This window comes from Corylus avellana, chromosome ca3, assembly GCF_901000735.1.
Source record: "Corylus avellana chromosome ca3, CavTom2PMs-1.0".
Taxonomy (NCBI): domain Eukaryota; kingdom Viridiplantae; phylum Streptophyta; class Magnoliopsida; order Fagales; family Betulaceae; genus Corylus; species Corylus avellana.
In genome coordinates this window covers 1,272,357-1,289,440 of record NC_081543.1, presented here as the reverse complement: position 1 = coordinate 1,289,440, position 17,084 = coordinate 1,272,357, and the positions used below count along the sequence as shown (strand labels likewise).

Here is a 17,084-nt window from a genome sequence, read left to right as displayed (position 1 = left end):
ATTAGCTCCTTTTGCTGTTTGCGTTCGATCTCCTTGTGTAATTTTTTTTTTTCATCTATTTGGTGGTTGATGTTGAAAAAATTGTAGTTGAAGATGCTCAATTTTATGAATTTTTATGCTTTCTTCTTATATACACGGTATTCCATTTTTCGCATTGTGGTTGTTCTTATATTCATTGATTTGGGAAAAAAATTTTGGTCAAATTATAATTTGTAGTTCGATCGAACTATTTTTCGATCTAGTTCATTTGATATTAAGGGATATTTATATGTCTATTGATTGGCTTTGGAGAAAACGGAAAGGGAAAAAGTCTAAGATAGACGACAGTGGTGGGATTCTTCTGGGTATTGAATAGCCGTTGTTTTACCATCGTGGCTAATATATGTTGCCACGCCAAACAATGTTGTTTTTATGTCCACGTGCTCTTCCGTGTCTGTGTGGGTTGCTTTTGATTGAATATGTTTGTGTCTATTTTGACGTTGAACCAAGTAGCTTGATAGTGCAGGACTGGGATTGGAGGTTGAATATGGACAAGCCGAACTCCGTGACAGCTCAATTCGTGAAAGAGAGACAATTTGTAACAGTCTAACCTCTTTTTCTCTTTTGAAAGGATTATTGTTTATACTAAATATTCTGTGCCTTCAAACATTGAGATTTCTAAGATCTTATTGTAAATATTTCTGCGTGGGTTCCCCCCTTTTTTTTTTCTATCTAATTCTGAAGAAAGTAGTTGAAGCAATTTATGTGAAGATGGAAAAGTGTGTTTGATGAAAAGAAAGAAAGCCTATCGCCAATAAGAGATGTAGGTTGCTTATGTTGCGTTCTTTTGTATGTTGCATATTGTTAGATGCAATGTGCTTTGGGTTTCAGTTTGGTAACGTTGGAGTTGGAGAAGCTGTTTTTCCCAATTTTCTCAAAGCAATCGAAGATAGGGTTTATCCTCATTGACGACCAAAGATGCTCTATCCGGGGCACCTCAAAAGGAGAGGCTTTTGAAAATTAATCCACCATTTTCTGATTTGCATGCTCATGAAGCTATAACCCTTTGATTCAGAATTTCTATGCATCTTCTGTTATTATATTTTTCCAGGTTACATAATTTTGCTTAACTATGGCCGTCATCATCACTTTATTCTGCATGAATTTATAGTAAAACTTGTAGTGTTCATAGTACCAGTCAAAAAGAAAAAACTACAGCACATGTACTGTAGTTTTTTTAATAATTCAGATTTCATTTTACTTTCTTTCTCATAAAAATTTAGAATTAAATCAAAACTTAAAAAAAAAAAAAAAAAAAAAAAAATTATAGAGGTTTGACCCCATTAATTTTCTTTTCCTTTTGTACGTGATTGTTCATCTTGAATCCACGTTGATTTGTTAATTAAGATATACGTGAGTGGAGAGCTGCAAATATTGACCCAATTAAGGTTTGCCATGCGTCATTCATACGCTTGATCTACCCAACTTGCACCCGCTAATAAATTAAGAGGCATGATAAATGCATAGCTTTTTGGCACAATGTGGCCTAACTTTTATGTATTTTAGATCAAGTATTTTTTAAATCGCAGTTCCTTGCGCTTTGCGATATCTTTTAAAAATGTAGATTATTTTTGTGAAATCGCAATTTCAAATGCATTCGTATATAATTTGGTTGTTTCATTTTTTTTTTTTTTTTTTAAATGGATATCTTGATATATGATTTAAGTCGTTGAGATAGAATTTATCAAACTTTTGTTTGCGATGTGTTATCAGTTGTTTTTATGAATAATTTTAAAACTTTTTCTAAGCGACCAGAGAAGTTCGATTTGGTGGGGTTGAGCTAGCCCATGATACTAAGGTGGGCCTTCTTCAACCTTGAGCTGTCGTAGCCCCACCAGGAGGAGGTTAATGGATGCTCAAGAAGGCCCACGTTGGCTTATCACGATCCCATGGCCATGGTATCTCCATTATACGTCAACAGCTGCAACTTTCGTTGCATTCTCTGCATTGGTGAGCCTAGGAGTCAGCTTAATAGGCTGCAGACTGCAGAGCTGATGGGGAATATGAGTTGATAAGGCCGGGTAAAACGCTGCGTTTGGATTATAAAATGTGTGTTCGGTGTTACGGCTTTTAGTCAATAGTGGGCTTTCATGTCGTACGTGGATTAGTGGGTTGCTTCTGTGGAATATATAACTGATTGTAATTGGGTACTTGTAGTTGGATTAGTAGTGGGCTGACCTTTCTATAAAAAGCCAATATACGAAGAAAGTTTACCCAAAATTGTTTCTTGTAATTGGAGGTCGTTGTTCTTTCATCTTTCATCTATTTCCGAATACAAAACCAAAGAACATAAATTGCACCCCAAACAATACAAAGCGTATGGACATTCAAAACTCAGCATGAGTTTTTATTAATCAAACGGTGCGTAAATAGGCTTACATTCTACAAAGATAACGAAGATCCCAAACTGAGAGCTACACACGTAAAAGAGATAAAAATTAAAACATAACAACTGCTAAACATTATCAATGACTCTGGTACACTCTTGAGTTCTACGCGTTTCAAACACTTCCGTCGAAAGCTCTCAGCCCCTACACACATCATTAATCAAACCATTTGCATAATATGGTCTTCTCATGAAAACTTGGACGATCACCAAAGAGACTAACATTGAGTGCACCATGCTTCGACATTCCATGTTTGCTGCCTGTCTCACAGTAAATGCCATTTAAAGAGACGAAAAATAAGAGAATTAGATCAGTATTCATCGGAATATAACATTTATAAATAACAAAGCATGCCTATATAATATTTAGGCTTAAATAAACCTATATGTATCTATTTGATTAAGAAAAATAAACCCATATATAGCTTTAATTAATTACCTTTATAGCAGAGGAAGTATGACCATTGGGCTTACTTGATAGGGCAGGGAGTCCTACATTGTAACACAAGGTTCCATTAGGTTGATAAAGACCATAATTCCTTTCCGATGTCGGCCCAGGCTTCGAATCCTCATTGAACAAAGCAAATAAATAAACTTCAAGCCCCATATTAGGCCTCAAAGGTGTCCCTTCATTTTTCAATTGTCGTCTCACCAAATTCCCATTGTAAGTGGCAGCATTCTCTAAGGATGCACCAATTTCATTGGGGTCCCCTTTTGATGGCCAACCAGTCTCAGAAACATGAACATCTATTCCACGGAATCCCGTCCTATTAATAGCATATATGACTGCATCTACTTGAGCATACAACATATTGTCATATTGTAGGTTGGTGTGGTCGTCTATGATTCTTGTTGTAGGATTGAAGAGAACATAATCCAAAGAAATAGTATTTGGGTTGTCCTTATAAACAAAAAATGGATAAGCGTTGATCCAAAAGGGAGCGTTGGTGTTCGACAAGAACTGCAGAAGTGGCATCATGGTACTATATATGTTGCTTTTGAAAATCCCAGCTGAGGGCGGATACGATTCTTCAAGAACCTCTAGAGAATTAGGTGTAGAAACTTGAATATTTGAGTCTAATCCTAACTGTAATAGAGCACCATGAATGTTGACCATGGCTGGGACAAGAGACGCCAATAGGGTATTATCTTTCTGGGTGAATATTTCATTTCCTACTGCGATCCCGGTAATTCTAGTGGCAGGAAAATACGGCTTGATATGGGTGGTAACCCATTGAAAGGCTTGTACTTGATCCATTAACTGAGGGAGCAACTCATTTTCAACCGTAACTACCAATTCAATGTTGGAATTGGCGAATGCAGTCAAAACTTGGGGATTTGTGTCGTAAATTCTTATTTTTGTAATTTTAAGAGATGTAAGCAGATCAAGTACCTTTTCCGGTGGTAGCAAATTATCGCCTACTCGACCATAGTTTATTCCCAATGATTTGACTCCAACAAAGCCAAAAACTAAAGAAACACAAGCAATAAGAACAATAAGTGCTTTCATAATTAATGATATGAAAACATTCAAATGAAAATTGATGGATTCATATACATCGAGCAACCAATTGGCTACAAAATAGTCGTACAAAACATAAAAACAACAAGCGTACCTGATAAGTAAAGAGAAAACATAAGAAACATGTGGATCATGCCGACTCTACTATTAAAGATTGCCATTCAGAAAGAGAGATGGCAGAATTTTGAGCAAGGTAAAGGTTTTAAGCTTAAGCTGAGCAAGAGAGACCAAAATTCGAATGAAACAATGAGACCTTGTTTGCTCTGATATTTATAGAAAGACAATTAGAAGAACTCATAGATCCGCTCGCTATGACACAATTGGTTATCTAATGATGACCTGGGTCCAACTACCACACCTGTCGGCACACTTTTACCTACCCTGATCAAGATAGATACCTTAAAAAGGTAACCCGAAATTTGGCTTTCTTTCTTTTATGTCTTCTCGAAGGATCGTTACATTATATCAAAGGAGAACAACAACTGTCTTTATCCACAGCCTTTTCTTCTTTTTAAGTCATTTGGATGAAACAAAGAAGATTTAGAAGGTCATGATTTAACGCCGCTTGTACACGTAAGCTAGATGCAGGGCCAGGAGCAGATGAAAAGGACTTTTGTTTGTCTGTGTGCATCAAAAAAGACAAACAATCATTACCTAACTATCTGCATGTGGTACGGACATGACGTCAAAGTTGTGTTACGTCATTAACGGCATATTTGACTATTAATAATGAGTTGTGTAATGCTGCCGACACACGCTAGCTCTACCTACTCTGATTAAAGACGGTGACACGACAAAAGATTACAAAAGCTATCCATTATATAAAAACAAAATACTTTTTTAGGTTATGTCTGCCGGATTTATTAATCAATTAACAAAACTTTGAAGGATACTACAGCAGAATTTTTTAATCAAAGCTTTTACGTGGATTTCATCGATACTTTTTAAACTTTAGAAGTTTCGGATCGATCACCGCACGTAATCTAGAGAAAGCAACGGGCATGATTAGTGGGGTTGGTAGTGAGCTGAGTTTCCAACTTATTCATCTTGGGTTGAAAGGCAATCTATAGCCTTATTTTGACCAATGAGACAGTTGATGTAGCCAAAGACAAACAAAAGTGTGAAGGGCCAGTGAAGTCAAAGAAGATCTGAACTATATATTATCCACAAATCACAATTGTCGGCTTAAAAGTCACTAAAAATGTTCATCATCATCATCCAAAAAAAAAGAAAAAAAGTCATTAAAAATATTTTTGACTTGAGTTAAAAGGTGTTGATACACTGACCAATTAGACCCCATAAAAGGTAACGAAAGTGACAACCATTAAATGCAACTACTCTTTTTATTGTTTCTGTCTTTTTGATGAGTTAACAATTGCCTTATGGAATTAATCTATTGAAAGCGATGCATGTGACCCATGTCCATGCCGTAAAGTATATAGTTTGATGTGGTTGGTGGAGCTACTTATATATATTAGCTTTGGCTAAACCTATATGCCTATATATATGCCATTCGAGTGTTGCTATTTCTTCACTAAACACTAAACGTTAGAGAGGATCAGAAAAAAGAAGAGCAGTTAATTAAGCTCAATTTTGAATTCTACAATGGCTGGAGCATCCGGAGATGGACGGTCGTTTTACACGACGTTGTCACGAAATGATATAGAAGAGGATAAAGTTGAGAAAAATAAGAGAATTGGTTTAGAAAGACAAAGAGCTTCTCAAAAAACATGAGTTGCTCTAGCCATATGACTCTTCTATATATTTAGGAGAAATACAACGGTACAATTTTTTTTCTATGGAAAACTCCTAACGGTAACACTAGATAATGTTGGAAAGTTCATATTACAAAAGGTAAGCAATCTTCTCTTGGTCCACGTCTGTAGCATTTAAGTCTCCAACGGTCACTTGAGCAAACATAGGAATATCTTTGTCTAGGTCCTCTATATATGGGATGTTTGCAACAGCTGGGTCCACCATTTCTAAACACATCCACATGAGTTGAAGTCTTCAACGATACATTGAGAAATTATAGGAATATCTTTTCTAAGTCCACCAGGTATGGAATATTTGCAACGGCTAGTTCCACACTTTCTAAACCAATTAATCTCTTTTCCATAATTCTTGGTGAAGCTCAATCTGTAGTGGATTCTTTTGATACGTTTGCAAATAAGTAATCCAAGTAATTTCAGCTGCAGCGGAGGCCATGGCTCTGTATTCAGCTTCAGCACTCGACCGAGAAACCGTGGGCTGCTTCTTGGAAGTCCAAGAGATACAGTTTGAGCCCAAATAAATAGAATAGCCAGTTGTAGATCGTCGCGTGTCAGGGCACCCAACCCAATCAGCATCAGAAAAACCATAGAGATTAAGGGATGAGCGGGATAGTAGTCTTATTCCATAATGCAACGTACCTTGGAGATAACGCAAGATGCGTTTGACAGCTTGAAGATGAGACAATCCAGGTAAATGCATAAATTGACAAACAAGATTGACAGCATATGTGAGATCAGGCCGAGTCAATGTGAGATATTGTAGAGCACCAACAAGACTACGAAAATATGTGGCATTAACAAGAGAGTCATCCTTACTGTGCAGCTTAAACTTTTGAGCAAGGGGAGTGCCAATAGGGTTGCAACTAGACATGGATGCCTTGGAAAGAATATCACGGGCATACTTTTGTTGGGAGAGGAATAGGCCACCAGAAAAGGGAATAACTTCAATACCCAAGAAAAAATGTAGAGGTCCTAAGTCTTTCATGCAAAATTCTGTGCTTAACTGAGAAATGAGGTTAGTCAAAAGAGAAGATTGATTACTAGTAACAATTATATCATCAACATAAACCAAAAGGAGAATGAGAGTAGAATTAGTTCGAAAAATAAATAAAGATGAATCAGCTCTACTACATGTGAAACCAAGGTGTAAAAGAAAAGAGCTAAAACGATCAAACCACGCACGAGGTGCTTGTTTGAGTCCGTAAATAGCCTTGCGAAGGCGACATACATGAGTAGGAAAAGTAGGATTGAAAAATCCAGGAGGTTGTTCCATGTAGACAACCTCTTTAAGATGTCCATGCAAGAAGGCATTTTTAACGTCCAATTGCCGAATGGACCAACCATGAGTAACAGCTAGGGAAAGGACAAGCCGTATAGTAGTTGGTTTAATAACAGGACTAAAGGTTTCAGTGAAATCTATACCTTCCAATTGACTGTAACCTTTGGCAACCAACCTGGCTTTAAAACGCTCAACAGAGCCATCAGATTTGAGTTTAGTTTTGAAGACCCATTTGGAGCCCACGATATTCATAGAATCGTGACGAGGAACAAGATCCCAGGTGTGTTGGTGATGAAGAGCAGTTAGCTCATCTCGCATAGCTTGGAGCCATTTAGGACTTTGTAGAGCTGAAGAGAGATCATGAGGTTCCAAGGGAGATGATGAGCGTGAACTGACTAAGCCATGGTGTGTACGAGCTTTACGTCGAGTGATCATCGGATGGACATTGAGAGATGACGAGCCACTAGTGCATGATTCCATAGGAACTTGAGGCAAATCAATATATAATTCACCTGGGTGAACAGAGATTGATGGAGGGAGCACTTGAGTATTGTTTGATGAATTTTCCGCATGCTGAGAATTTTCAGGTGAGGGGACTGCTTGAGCATCAGTGTTGACAGCTGGAGAATATTCATCTTGGTTGTTTGCAACGGTTTGAGCATTTTGGTTGTTTTCATTCGGTTGACTACTACAAGGATCTAAGACTCTGGCTGACGAGTTGATGATGTCTGGTTCACTGGAGGCATCTTGGATGACGTCTGGTTCTCTGGAAGGAACATGGATGTCTTTTGGTTCTCTGGAGGCAGCTTGGATGTCGTGGGTGTTATCATTTTGTGGAGCATTCTGGTTGTGGCAAACATGAGCAATGGTGGAGTCCATGGGTTGTTGAAAAATAAAAGAGCCCCCAAGTTTTGGTGGGGAGACAACATCCATTTGTGGTGTGGAGTCACCACGTGATCGCCCAGGGGTGACATCCGAAAGCCCAGAAGATGAAGACAGGAAAAATTCATCTGCAAGTTCTGAAAAGGTAGAAAAAATACTATTTTGTTGTGTAGGAGAAAACAACAATTTTGGGTCAGTGTAAGGAAATATTTTTTCATCAAAAATAACATGGCGAGATAAATAGACTCTCTTCGAGGGTGGATGAAGGCATCTATAACCTTTGTGCATAGGACTATATCCAAGAAACACACAAGGGTAGGATTTTGGAGTGAACTTGTTCTTGGCATAGTCACGTAAATAAGGAAAACACCTACATCCAAAAACCTTCAAAGAGTTATAGTCAGGATGAATGCCATGTAATTTAAAAAATGGTGTCTCCATTTGGAGAACTGAGGATGGTAGTCGATTGATGAGATATACAGCAGTCATGAAGGCATCAACCCAAAAATGCTTGGGTAACTGTGCATGAAAAAGCATTGTTAGTCCAGTTTCGACAATGTGCCTGTGCTTTCGTTCGGCAACGCCATTTTGTTCGGGTGTTCCTGGACAAGAAATATGTCGAAATAATACCATTTGTTTCCAAGTGAGACAAAAAATCCTTTAACTCAAATTCACCACCTCCATCACACTGAAAAATTTTAATTTTGGACCCAAATTGATTTTATACCATACGTTGAAAAATGAGGAAGCTATTGAAAAAATCAGATTTTTTTTTCAATGGATATAGCCAAGTATATCTAGTATGATCATCAACAAAAAGCACATAATATTTGTAATTTTGAACAGAGGCAATAGGGGCTGGTCCCCATAAATCACAGTGAATTTTTGTGAGAGGAGCAGATTCAATTTTATTATGCAGAGGAAAAGGGAGACGACAACTTTTTCCCATTTGACAACTACTACATATAGTTTGAGATTTTAACCAACTAGAAACATCAATAATTTGTTTAGAAGCTAAATTATGTAAAACTTAGAATGAGGGTGGCCAAGCCTCTGGTGCCAAAGAGGCTCCGGTGCTCGTCCAGATTTTATTGCTGCCAAAGCCGTAATTGCTCCCCCTTCATGAAGTGCGTATAAGCCACCTTGCTTATGCCCCGTTGCCAGGATTAGTCCCGTAATTCTGTCCTTGATCTTAAAACCAGAAGAAATGAATTCAATAGCACATGAAAGATCTTTAGTTAATTTACTAACATAAATTAAATTTTTCTTAATATCAGGCACAACAAGCACATCTTGAAGTTCTAATTTTCCATGAGAAGAGTTTACTGTAGTGGTACCAATATGAGAAATAGGCAACAATGAACCATCGCCAACCATCACGTAATCATTACCAGTGTAAGATTGAGGATTATTAAGATTACCTGGATCGGAGGTCATGTGAGAATTTGCTCCGGTGTCGGTATACCAATTTGGATCAGAATCTTGTGGGTCAGATACTATAGTTGCAGCAAAAGCTTGAGAGAGATTTTCATTAGTATCATAGGAATAGTCATACCGATACCAACACTTTGTCGCGATGTGTCCAATGCGTCCACAAATTTGACATTGAGATGTTGAATGAGATTGTTGTTGATTTTGTCGTGAAAAATCCGATTGAGATGACTGATTTTTTTGTTGTGCAGAACGACCAACAATATTATTGTTGGGAAAAGGTGCATATGACTGATTTATTCCACTAGTAATCCCACGTCCATGATGAGTGGAAGCTTGATTTGCTGGAGCAAATCCACGTCCTCGAGAGTTGAAGGAGAACCCTGGATTTCTACCTCGATTCGATCCACGACCCCTTCCACCATTTCGTTGACCAAAAAATGCAAAATTGGGATTGGGATTTGGATTAAATCCCTCTTTTTCTTCATTAGTCACAGAACCATATCTCATGTCATAGCCTTGTAAGGCCATGACGAACTGACTAAATGTGGGAAATGGAGGTTTAGACAGCATGGTTGTGACAAAAACATCATATTTTTTGCCAAGACAATGAGACAGTTGCACAGTCTTGTCTTCATCAGAAATTGGTTTCTTTATGGCTGCAAGATTATCACAAATAGATTTAAAAGAAGTGAGATAATTACCTAAGGAAGTCGACTCTGGTTTGGGCATCTGAAGTTGGCGTTTTAGCTGAACTTCTCTTTCTTTGGTTGCCTGAAGATAGGTTTCTTCAAGACAACACCACATCTCACGTGCAGTATTTTGGCCAACAACGTGTCCGAGAGCTTCTTCTGACAAAGTTCCTGTAATCCAACTGCGTAGCAGCAAATCTGTGGATTGCCATTCTTCATACTTAGGATTGGGTACTTCTTTATTTGACTCATCTGTAGTTGTTGCCTTGGGTGGATCATCGGTAAGATGGTTCACCAATTTGAGATTTTGGATTAATGGAAAAATGGTCATTTGCCACACAAGAAAATTTTTTGAGTTGAGTTTAGGTGGGACAGCTGTGATAAGGTTATGAAGATTGAGCATAGAGAGTGTGAGGGATGTTGATGATTGAGCCATTTGTCTAGACGTGTCAAGAGCTTCAAGGCTCTGATACCATGAGAAAAATAAGAGAATTGGTTTAGAAAGACAAAGAGCTTCTCAAAAAACATGAGTTGCTCTAGCCATATGACTCTTCTATATATTTAGGAGAAATACAACGGTACAATTTTTTTCTATGGAAAACTCCTAACGGTAACACTAGATAATGTTGGAAAGTTCATATTACAAAAGGTAAGCAATCTTCTCTTGGTCCACGTCTGTAGCATTTAAGTCTCCAACGGTCACTTGAGCAAACATAGGAATATCTTTGTCTAGGTCCTCTATATATGGGATGTTTGCAACAGCTGGGTCCACCATTTCTAAACACATCCACATGAGTTGAAGTCTTCAACGATACATTGAGAAATTATAGGAATATCTTTTCTAAGTCCACCAGGTATGGAATATTTGCAACGGCTAGTTCCACACTTTCTAAACCAATTAATCTCTTTTCCATAATTCTTGGTGAAGCTCAATCTGTAGTGGATTCTTTTGATACGTTTGCTTTATCAAAAGTCTATATACCCAAGTCAGTTGCTACCACATTTTTTGGCTATCCTTCAAATGCACGCGGAGGTGTTGAAGTGGATCTTAATTTCTATTATGCTCAAGAGAGGCCCAGGAAAATTCGTCTTTGCAGAGATGGTGACAACTATTATTTCAAACAAGGGTATAGCCAATTCTCTTCGATGATGAAGCGAAAGCTGAGTGCTAGAGATATCATCAAGTTTAATAAAATCAATCCTCGAGGAGGAAATACCGAATTCATGGTTGGAGTTTAAAAAAAACAAGTAAAGGACAAGTGTTGAGCATTTTGGAGTAGATTTGACAAACACCCAATCATGAGTGAATTTACTTTTTCTTGTCTTTTATTTTGCTTGTGCTAAGTCCAGTAGAATTTGCTTTCATCGTGTCACAAAATTGGAATAATTAACATTTATTTTCGATATTTAAATTACAAAAGATGTCCAACTCTCCTCCTTATTCCATTGGCCAGCCACCACTTCACCTCATCAAAGCCAAATCATTACAGAACATGATCTTTGAATTTCTAATAGCATAGATGTTATGGACTTGCAGCAGTAGCTGCAACAAATTTTGCGTACTCTTTTTTTTTTTAGCAACAAATTTTGTTTTGTTTGTGAATAAGAAAGACAAAGAAACATATCATTACAGTGACTTCTAAGGAAGATCCTTGGACAATATCATAAGTCAAGTATATATCGATTTCAAGGTACTGACAATGGAGTCCAGTCTTTTCTTGGTTAGAATCAAGATAAGGAGATAAAAGTTGAAAAAAAAATGTTGACTAGTAGCGAGTCTGTTTGGCAACAGACGGTTATTGTTTAGTGGACAAGAACTAAAGCAAAAATTGATCGATATAAGAAAAAAATAAGAATATTTAGTATGAAAAAGTGAAAAAATTTTGTTATGTAATAATTTTTTATTTAAATAATAATAAAAAAATTATTAAAATGATATAAAAAGTAAAAGTATTGAGAATTAAAATTTTTGAATGAATAGTAAAAAGCCTTTGGCAACCATGCTGCTATGCGTCAATCAAAAGGTCCGAGAACAGTTGCAAAAGTGCATCTACCACTTAAATTTCTAGCTATTATTTAATGCAAAAAGTGCCATCATCGCTTAAGCATTAACTTTATTCCGTGTCAATTGCTTAGAAGTCAAAGTTGTTTATAGTACCGGGGTGAAACTGCTAAACTCAACCGCTCAGGTGGTTAGTAAATTTATTAACTGCCTGGTTAACAATTTACTGCATTCGAATAGCTATTATTTTACTAATCGTTTTTTTTAGACCTTTAATTAGGCTTTTTTTTTTTAGCCAGTTCTGGGGCTCACTTTAAACGTTTTTTGCTCACTTTAAACAATTTTTCTTTTCCTTTTCATCGTCATTTTAGCATTAAAAATTGCTATATACTAAAATTCTTGTTGGTCACCTTCTACGAATCTTTACAACATATAATACAAATAAAATTACAATAATTCTTGTAAATCATCACTTCACTTGTAATCTTATATACAACAGACAAATAAATATATAAAAAAAAAAAAAAAGGGTTAGCAGTTAGCAAAGCGGTTAGCAGTTCTAAATTTTCACCCCTAATTTAAAGCAATAGAGTAATGCTATGTATAATCTATTTTAGGACATATTTTATCTTAAATTAGTAAATGATGAACACAAAATCTTCGACACCATTTTTTTTGGGTGGAAAGTAAATCTATAGAGAGTGATGGACAAGAATCACAAGATAGTAGATATTTTATTTTTTGGACAAAAAGATAGTAGATAGTGTTATTTTAATCCATCGAGACAGGGGACCCACATTTGTTTTGGTCCTTTTCGACTTTTAAAAAACAATCTTCTGACCAACCCACGGAATCTATTGAAAGGGACGCGGCGCACCGTACCCGTTAACACATGGCTATGATAAGTGTTGGTACCACAACCACACCTGACGGCAAGCTTACAATGAAGACAGATACTGTAAAAATTAAAAAGTCAAGCAAAGAAAGTTACCTTTCCTTTAAAAACAAATATATATTTTTAAAAATATATTTATTAATTATTCTTTCATCTTTCTCTCATTCTTCTTTTTTTTAAAAAAAAAAATTATTATTCGATTTGTAGAATTCACACATAAAGACATAATTCGTGTAGGTCCTATAAATCTAAATTATCTAATGATTAATTTTTTTTTAAAAAAAAATTAACATTAAAAAATAAGAGAGAATACTAAATAAATGTTATTTTTTTCTTATGTCTTTCTGACTAAAAAACCAAAGGAGAACGGAAAGTGTCACATCCACTACCTCTTTTCTTTTTAATAAGTCATTTGGGTGAACAGCATGTCATGTTCGTGATTATGTTTGAGAAATAGAATTTTTAAGTTAAAAAATATTTTTTAACAAAAATTTCATTTTTAAGTTTTTGTTAAAAATTTGTTTTTGCTATTTTTAAGTTTTTTGGACCGTTAAAAATGCTTTCAATTTTTTTTTTTACTAAGCGAGTATTTTTTTTTAAAATGAACTTTTTGAGTGTTAAATGTATTTTTAGACTCCTCAAACGCACACTTAAACATGCTCAAAAACAAATAAGGTCAACAATAATCTTCTCTTTTACCGTCCGCATCCCCCAAAAAATTCAACGTGCCAATTGAATATAAGTTTTGATTGTTCGGACTTCACCCCATTTGTCTTGGACAATATTTAAGCACAACTCTCTGCACCCATCTCATCTCCGACACTATCATCAACCAACGAAGATAGTGAAGATTCGTGTTAGTTTAAATATTGTTGTAGATCATATTTTTTTTGAATTTGTATTTATATTTCATACATTTTATTTTGTAAAGGCCGTTTATATTGTACACACGACACACTGAAATCATTAATTAAGCAATGAAAACATATTCATAACCACACGTCTTGTCTTCTTTTGACAAGTTGGTGGAAATTGACTTGAAAAATCATGCTTCGGACCAACCCCACTGAAAAGTACAAAGCCAACTGCTCTATATATAGGATCCCTTGTGTTACTATTCAACCACGCAATATTAGTCAGCGTTCCGTCTATCTGTAAAATTCTTTTTCCTCTGGTTCGAAGAGTATCATAGGATCAGAAGAAAGAAGTGGAGTTGAGCTCAAATTTGAATTCCGCAATGGCTAAAAGAGCAGGAGCAGGAGATCATGTATGTGAAAGTCCAGCTGGGGACAGAGAAAAACGTTTAAAATGTGGGCATAGCCGGCCTCCACAGGTGTTTCAGAAGATATTGACACGTAGTGACATCGAAGAAAGTCATAGAGTCTATATACCCAAGTCGGATGCTGCCAAATCCTTCCCCGGAGCTTTTGGTTGTCCTTCAAATGAACGCAGAGTTGTTGAAGTGGATCTTATTTTCTATGACAAAGAAAAGAAGCCAGGGACAATTCATCTTCGCAGCGATGGTGACAGATATTATCTCACCCGAGGGTGGAGCCAATTTGCTCGTGTGAATAAGCTAAGTGAAAAAGATACCGTCACCTTCTATGAACTCAAGTCTCGAAGAGGAATGGAGGAGAAAGCCATCATGGTTGGAGTAACTCGTAATGGACGTGTTCAATTTTTTGGCGTAGATTTTACAAGGACCCAATCCTGAGCAGTGGCGGATACACGTGGGGGCAACCCAGGGGCGGTCGCCCCCGGTAAAAAAAAAATTAAAAAAAATTTTAAAGTAAAAATTTGAAGAAATTTGAAGGGTGCCCCTGATAAAAATAAAAAAGAAAAAAGAAAAGCTCTCCAGTCTCCAACCCGCCCAACAAAATCCAAAAATGTACCCCCTACAAATTTTTTACCATCTCTACTAGACTAGAGAGGACTGGCTGGACTGCAATGTCCAAAAAAAAATTAATAAATAAAAATAAAAATAAAATAGAAGTTTTTTCCTGCTTTCCGCTCAACACGCAATCACCATTTTGTCAACCAAAATTCACAAGGCACGCTGCAGAAGGGGAAAGGAGGCAAAGTTTGTTTTTCAAACAAATCTCAAATCTTACTCAATCTCACATTCTCATCTCACCCAACCAACCCAAAGAAAAAGAGAAATTTTTTGTAGTTGAAGAAATACCAAAGGCAAGAGAAGCACACCAAGATTGGTTGTACATCCACCGATCTGTTGACTGCTGTACATCTACCGTCGTCTTCAGCTCGCCATGACGCCGTCCACGCACCACCAGCAGAAGTGAACAGGGCATCGTGAGTTTCACTCTCTTCTCTGTAGATTATAGTCTCTAATATTATTTATGCTTCGAGATTTGAGGCTTTTCTAAAAGAAAAGCGGTAGGAACGGTGACACCATTTTTGTTGGCTTGAGGAGTGAAAGGTGAAATAAGACTTAGACTGTGATTATGTGATTTGTGAATTTGTGATTTTGAAGAAGGTGTGGCCGTGTGTCAGTGTGTGGGTGAAACACTAAACAATAAAAAACACAAAATAAGAAGAAAAAAAGTTGGGTCTTGAATCTAGGTGTGGCCGTGTGTCAGCGAGTCAGTGACACACGGCCACACCTAGAATTGAGAAAATAAAAAAATAAAAATAAAAAGGTGATTCGTGAAGAGTGGTGATCAAGAAAGTAATTTGTCATTATCTTTAGTTTTTAATTGAGAAAATAAATCTTTCTTTCTAGCATTGCTTAGGGAAAAAAAAAATTGTTGAGATAGTAGTGGGGAAATAGTCTTTAAAATTGTTTTTACTTTTTAGTCTTTAATTTATAGTAAAACTCACAAGAATATTATTGCTTTCAAAAAAAAAAAGAAGACAATTTAATTATAAACAAGAATATTGCTTTAATTATTTGTTTTCATTGGTTTGCAGCATTGTTGGACTAACTCCTTTTTGTGGTCCGCGTGTTTTCAAGAAATTTTTCAAGATAACTAATTCACTCAAAGGTACTCATTTTTTTTAGATACTTTTAGTTATTTAATTGTGCTTAATTTATTTCGCAAGTAGTTTAAATTATTATGCGTTTGTGACGTCGTTAGATGAAGATTTTTAATAGTTACTTTAATTTTTGTTTTTTTCTTTGTTGGGTAATTAGATGAGTTTGATTTGCTTCGTGATACATATATTGTAGTATAATTTAATTTTTTATTGTATTTATCATATTATAATAAAAATATAATACATAAAGAGAAAAAAAAAAATTTATCATTATGTTTTATTATTTTTTTGTGTCCCTAGTAACTTCAATTCCTAAATCCGCCACTGTCTGCAGAGGCGACCTACTGTGAGTTTTCAAAGAGGCAAGTAAGTTCCATTACGTTTCTTCTCTTTTCTTTCTTCTGGGATTTCTCACCTCTCTAACGTAGTAAAACATTTAGAAAGTTTTCTGTTTTTTTGACTGTTCAAAGTAATTAAAGTAACCGATCATGGTTTATCTGAAAATGATGATTTCTTTAATGTGGGTGTTTGGTCTCTTGTGAGCAATAGAATTCCAAAACCTTGCACCAATGCATTCTTTTATATATAGATATAATTGCAACTGAAGAGTTGCATATGTTGAATACATACAATCCTTGAAAGAGTAAGATCATTTGTGACAGGTTTTCGGCAATATAGTGTTTATTTCGGAATATGATGCTTGTTGATGGAGCTGATCCTGTCTCCATTTGTATTCATGAAAAGCTTGCTGGGTTGATTCCAAGTACCCCAGAATGCTGTATATTCAGAGTGCATACCCAATTACGCAAGACAAATGAGAAGGCATACGAGCCTCAGCTGCTTGCCATCGGTCCTTACCACCGTGGCAAGGATGACTTGAGGCTTATGGAAAATCACAAATTACGGTATTTACAACTACTTCTTCAAAGGAGAAGAGAGAGCAATGCGGAAACATACATTAAGGCCATTAGAGAATTGGAAGGAAGAGCTCGTGAATTCTATGCAGAACCCATTAGCCTAACCACGGATGAGTTTGTAGAAATGATGTTACTTGATGGGTTTTTTATCATTGAGTTGCTTCGCAAGCGTACAATGAAGGTTCTAATGGATGAATATGACCCAATCTTCCAATTGGGTTGGATGTTCTATAGCTTAACGCGTGATCTACTGTTATTCGAAAATCAAATTCC

At 36.3% G+C, this 17,084-nt stretch overlaps 1 protein-coding gene across 1 annotated transcript; it reads right to left on the bottom strand.

Moving 5' to 3' along the window:
* Positions 1-2,852: 2,852 nt before the first annotated feature.
* On the bottom strand, positions 2,853-4,108 carry LOC132176552 (glucan endo-1,3-beta-glucosidase 11-like). The gene is made up of 2 exons (XM_059588792.1): positions 4,042-4,108; positions 2,853-3,895 (listed from the first exon to the last, which is right to left on the bottom strand). The coding sequence occupies exons 1-2, from the start codon at positions 4,106-4,108 to the stop codon at positions 2,853-2,855; spliced, it is 1,110 nt and encodes a 369-aa protein (XP_059444775.1).
* Positions 4,109-17,084: the final 12,976 nt, after the last annotated feature.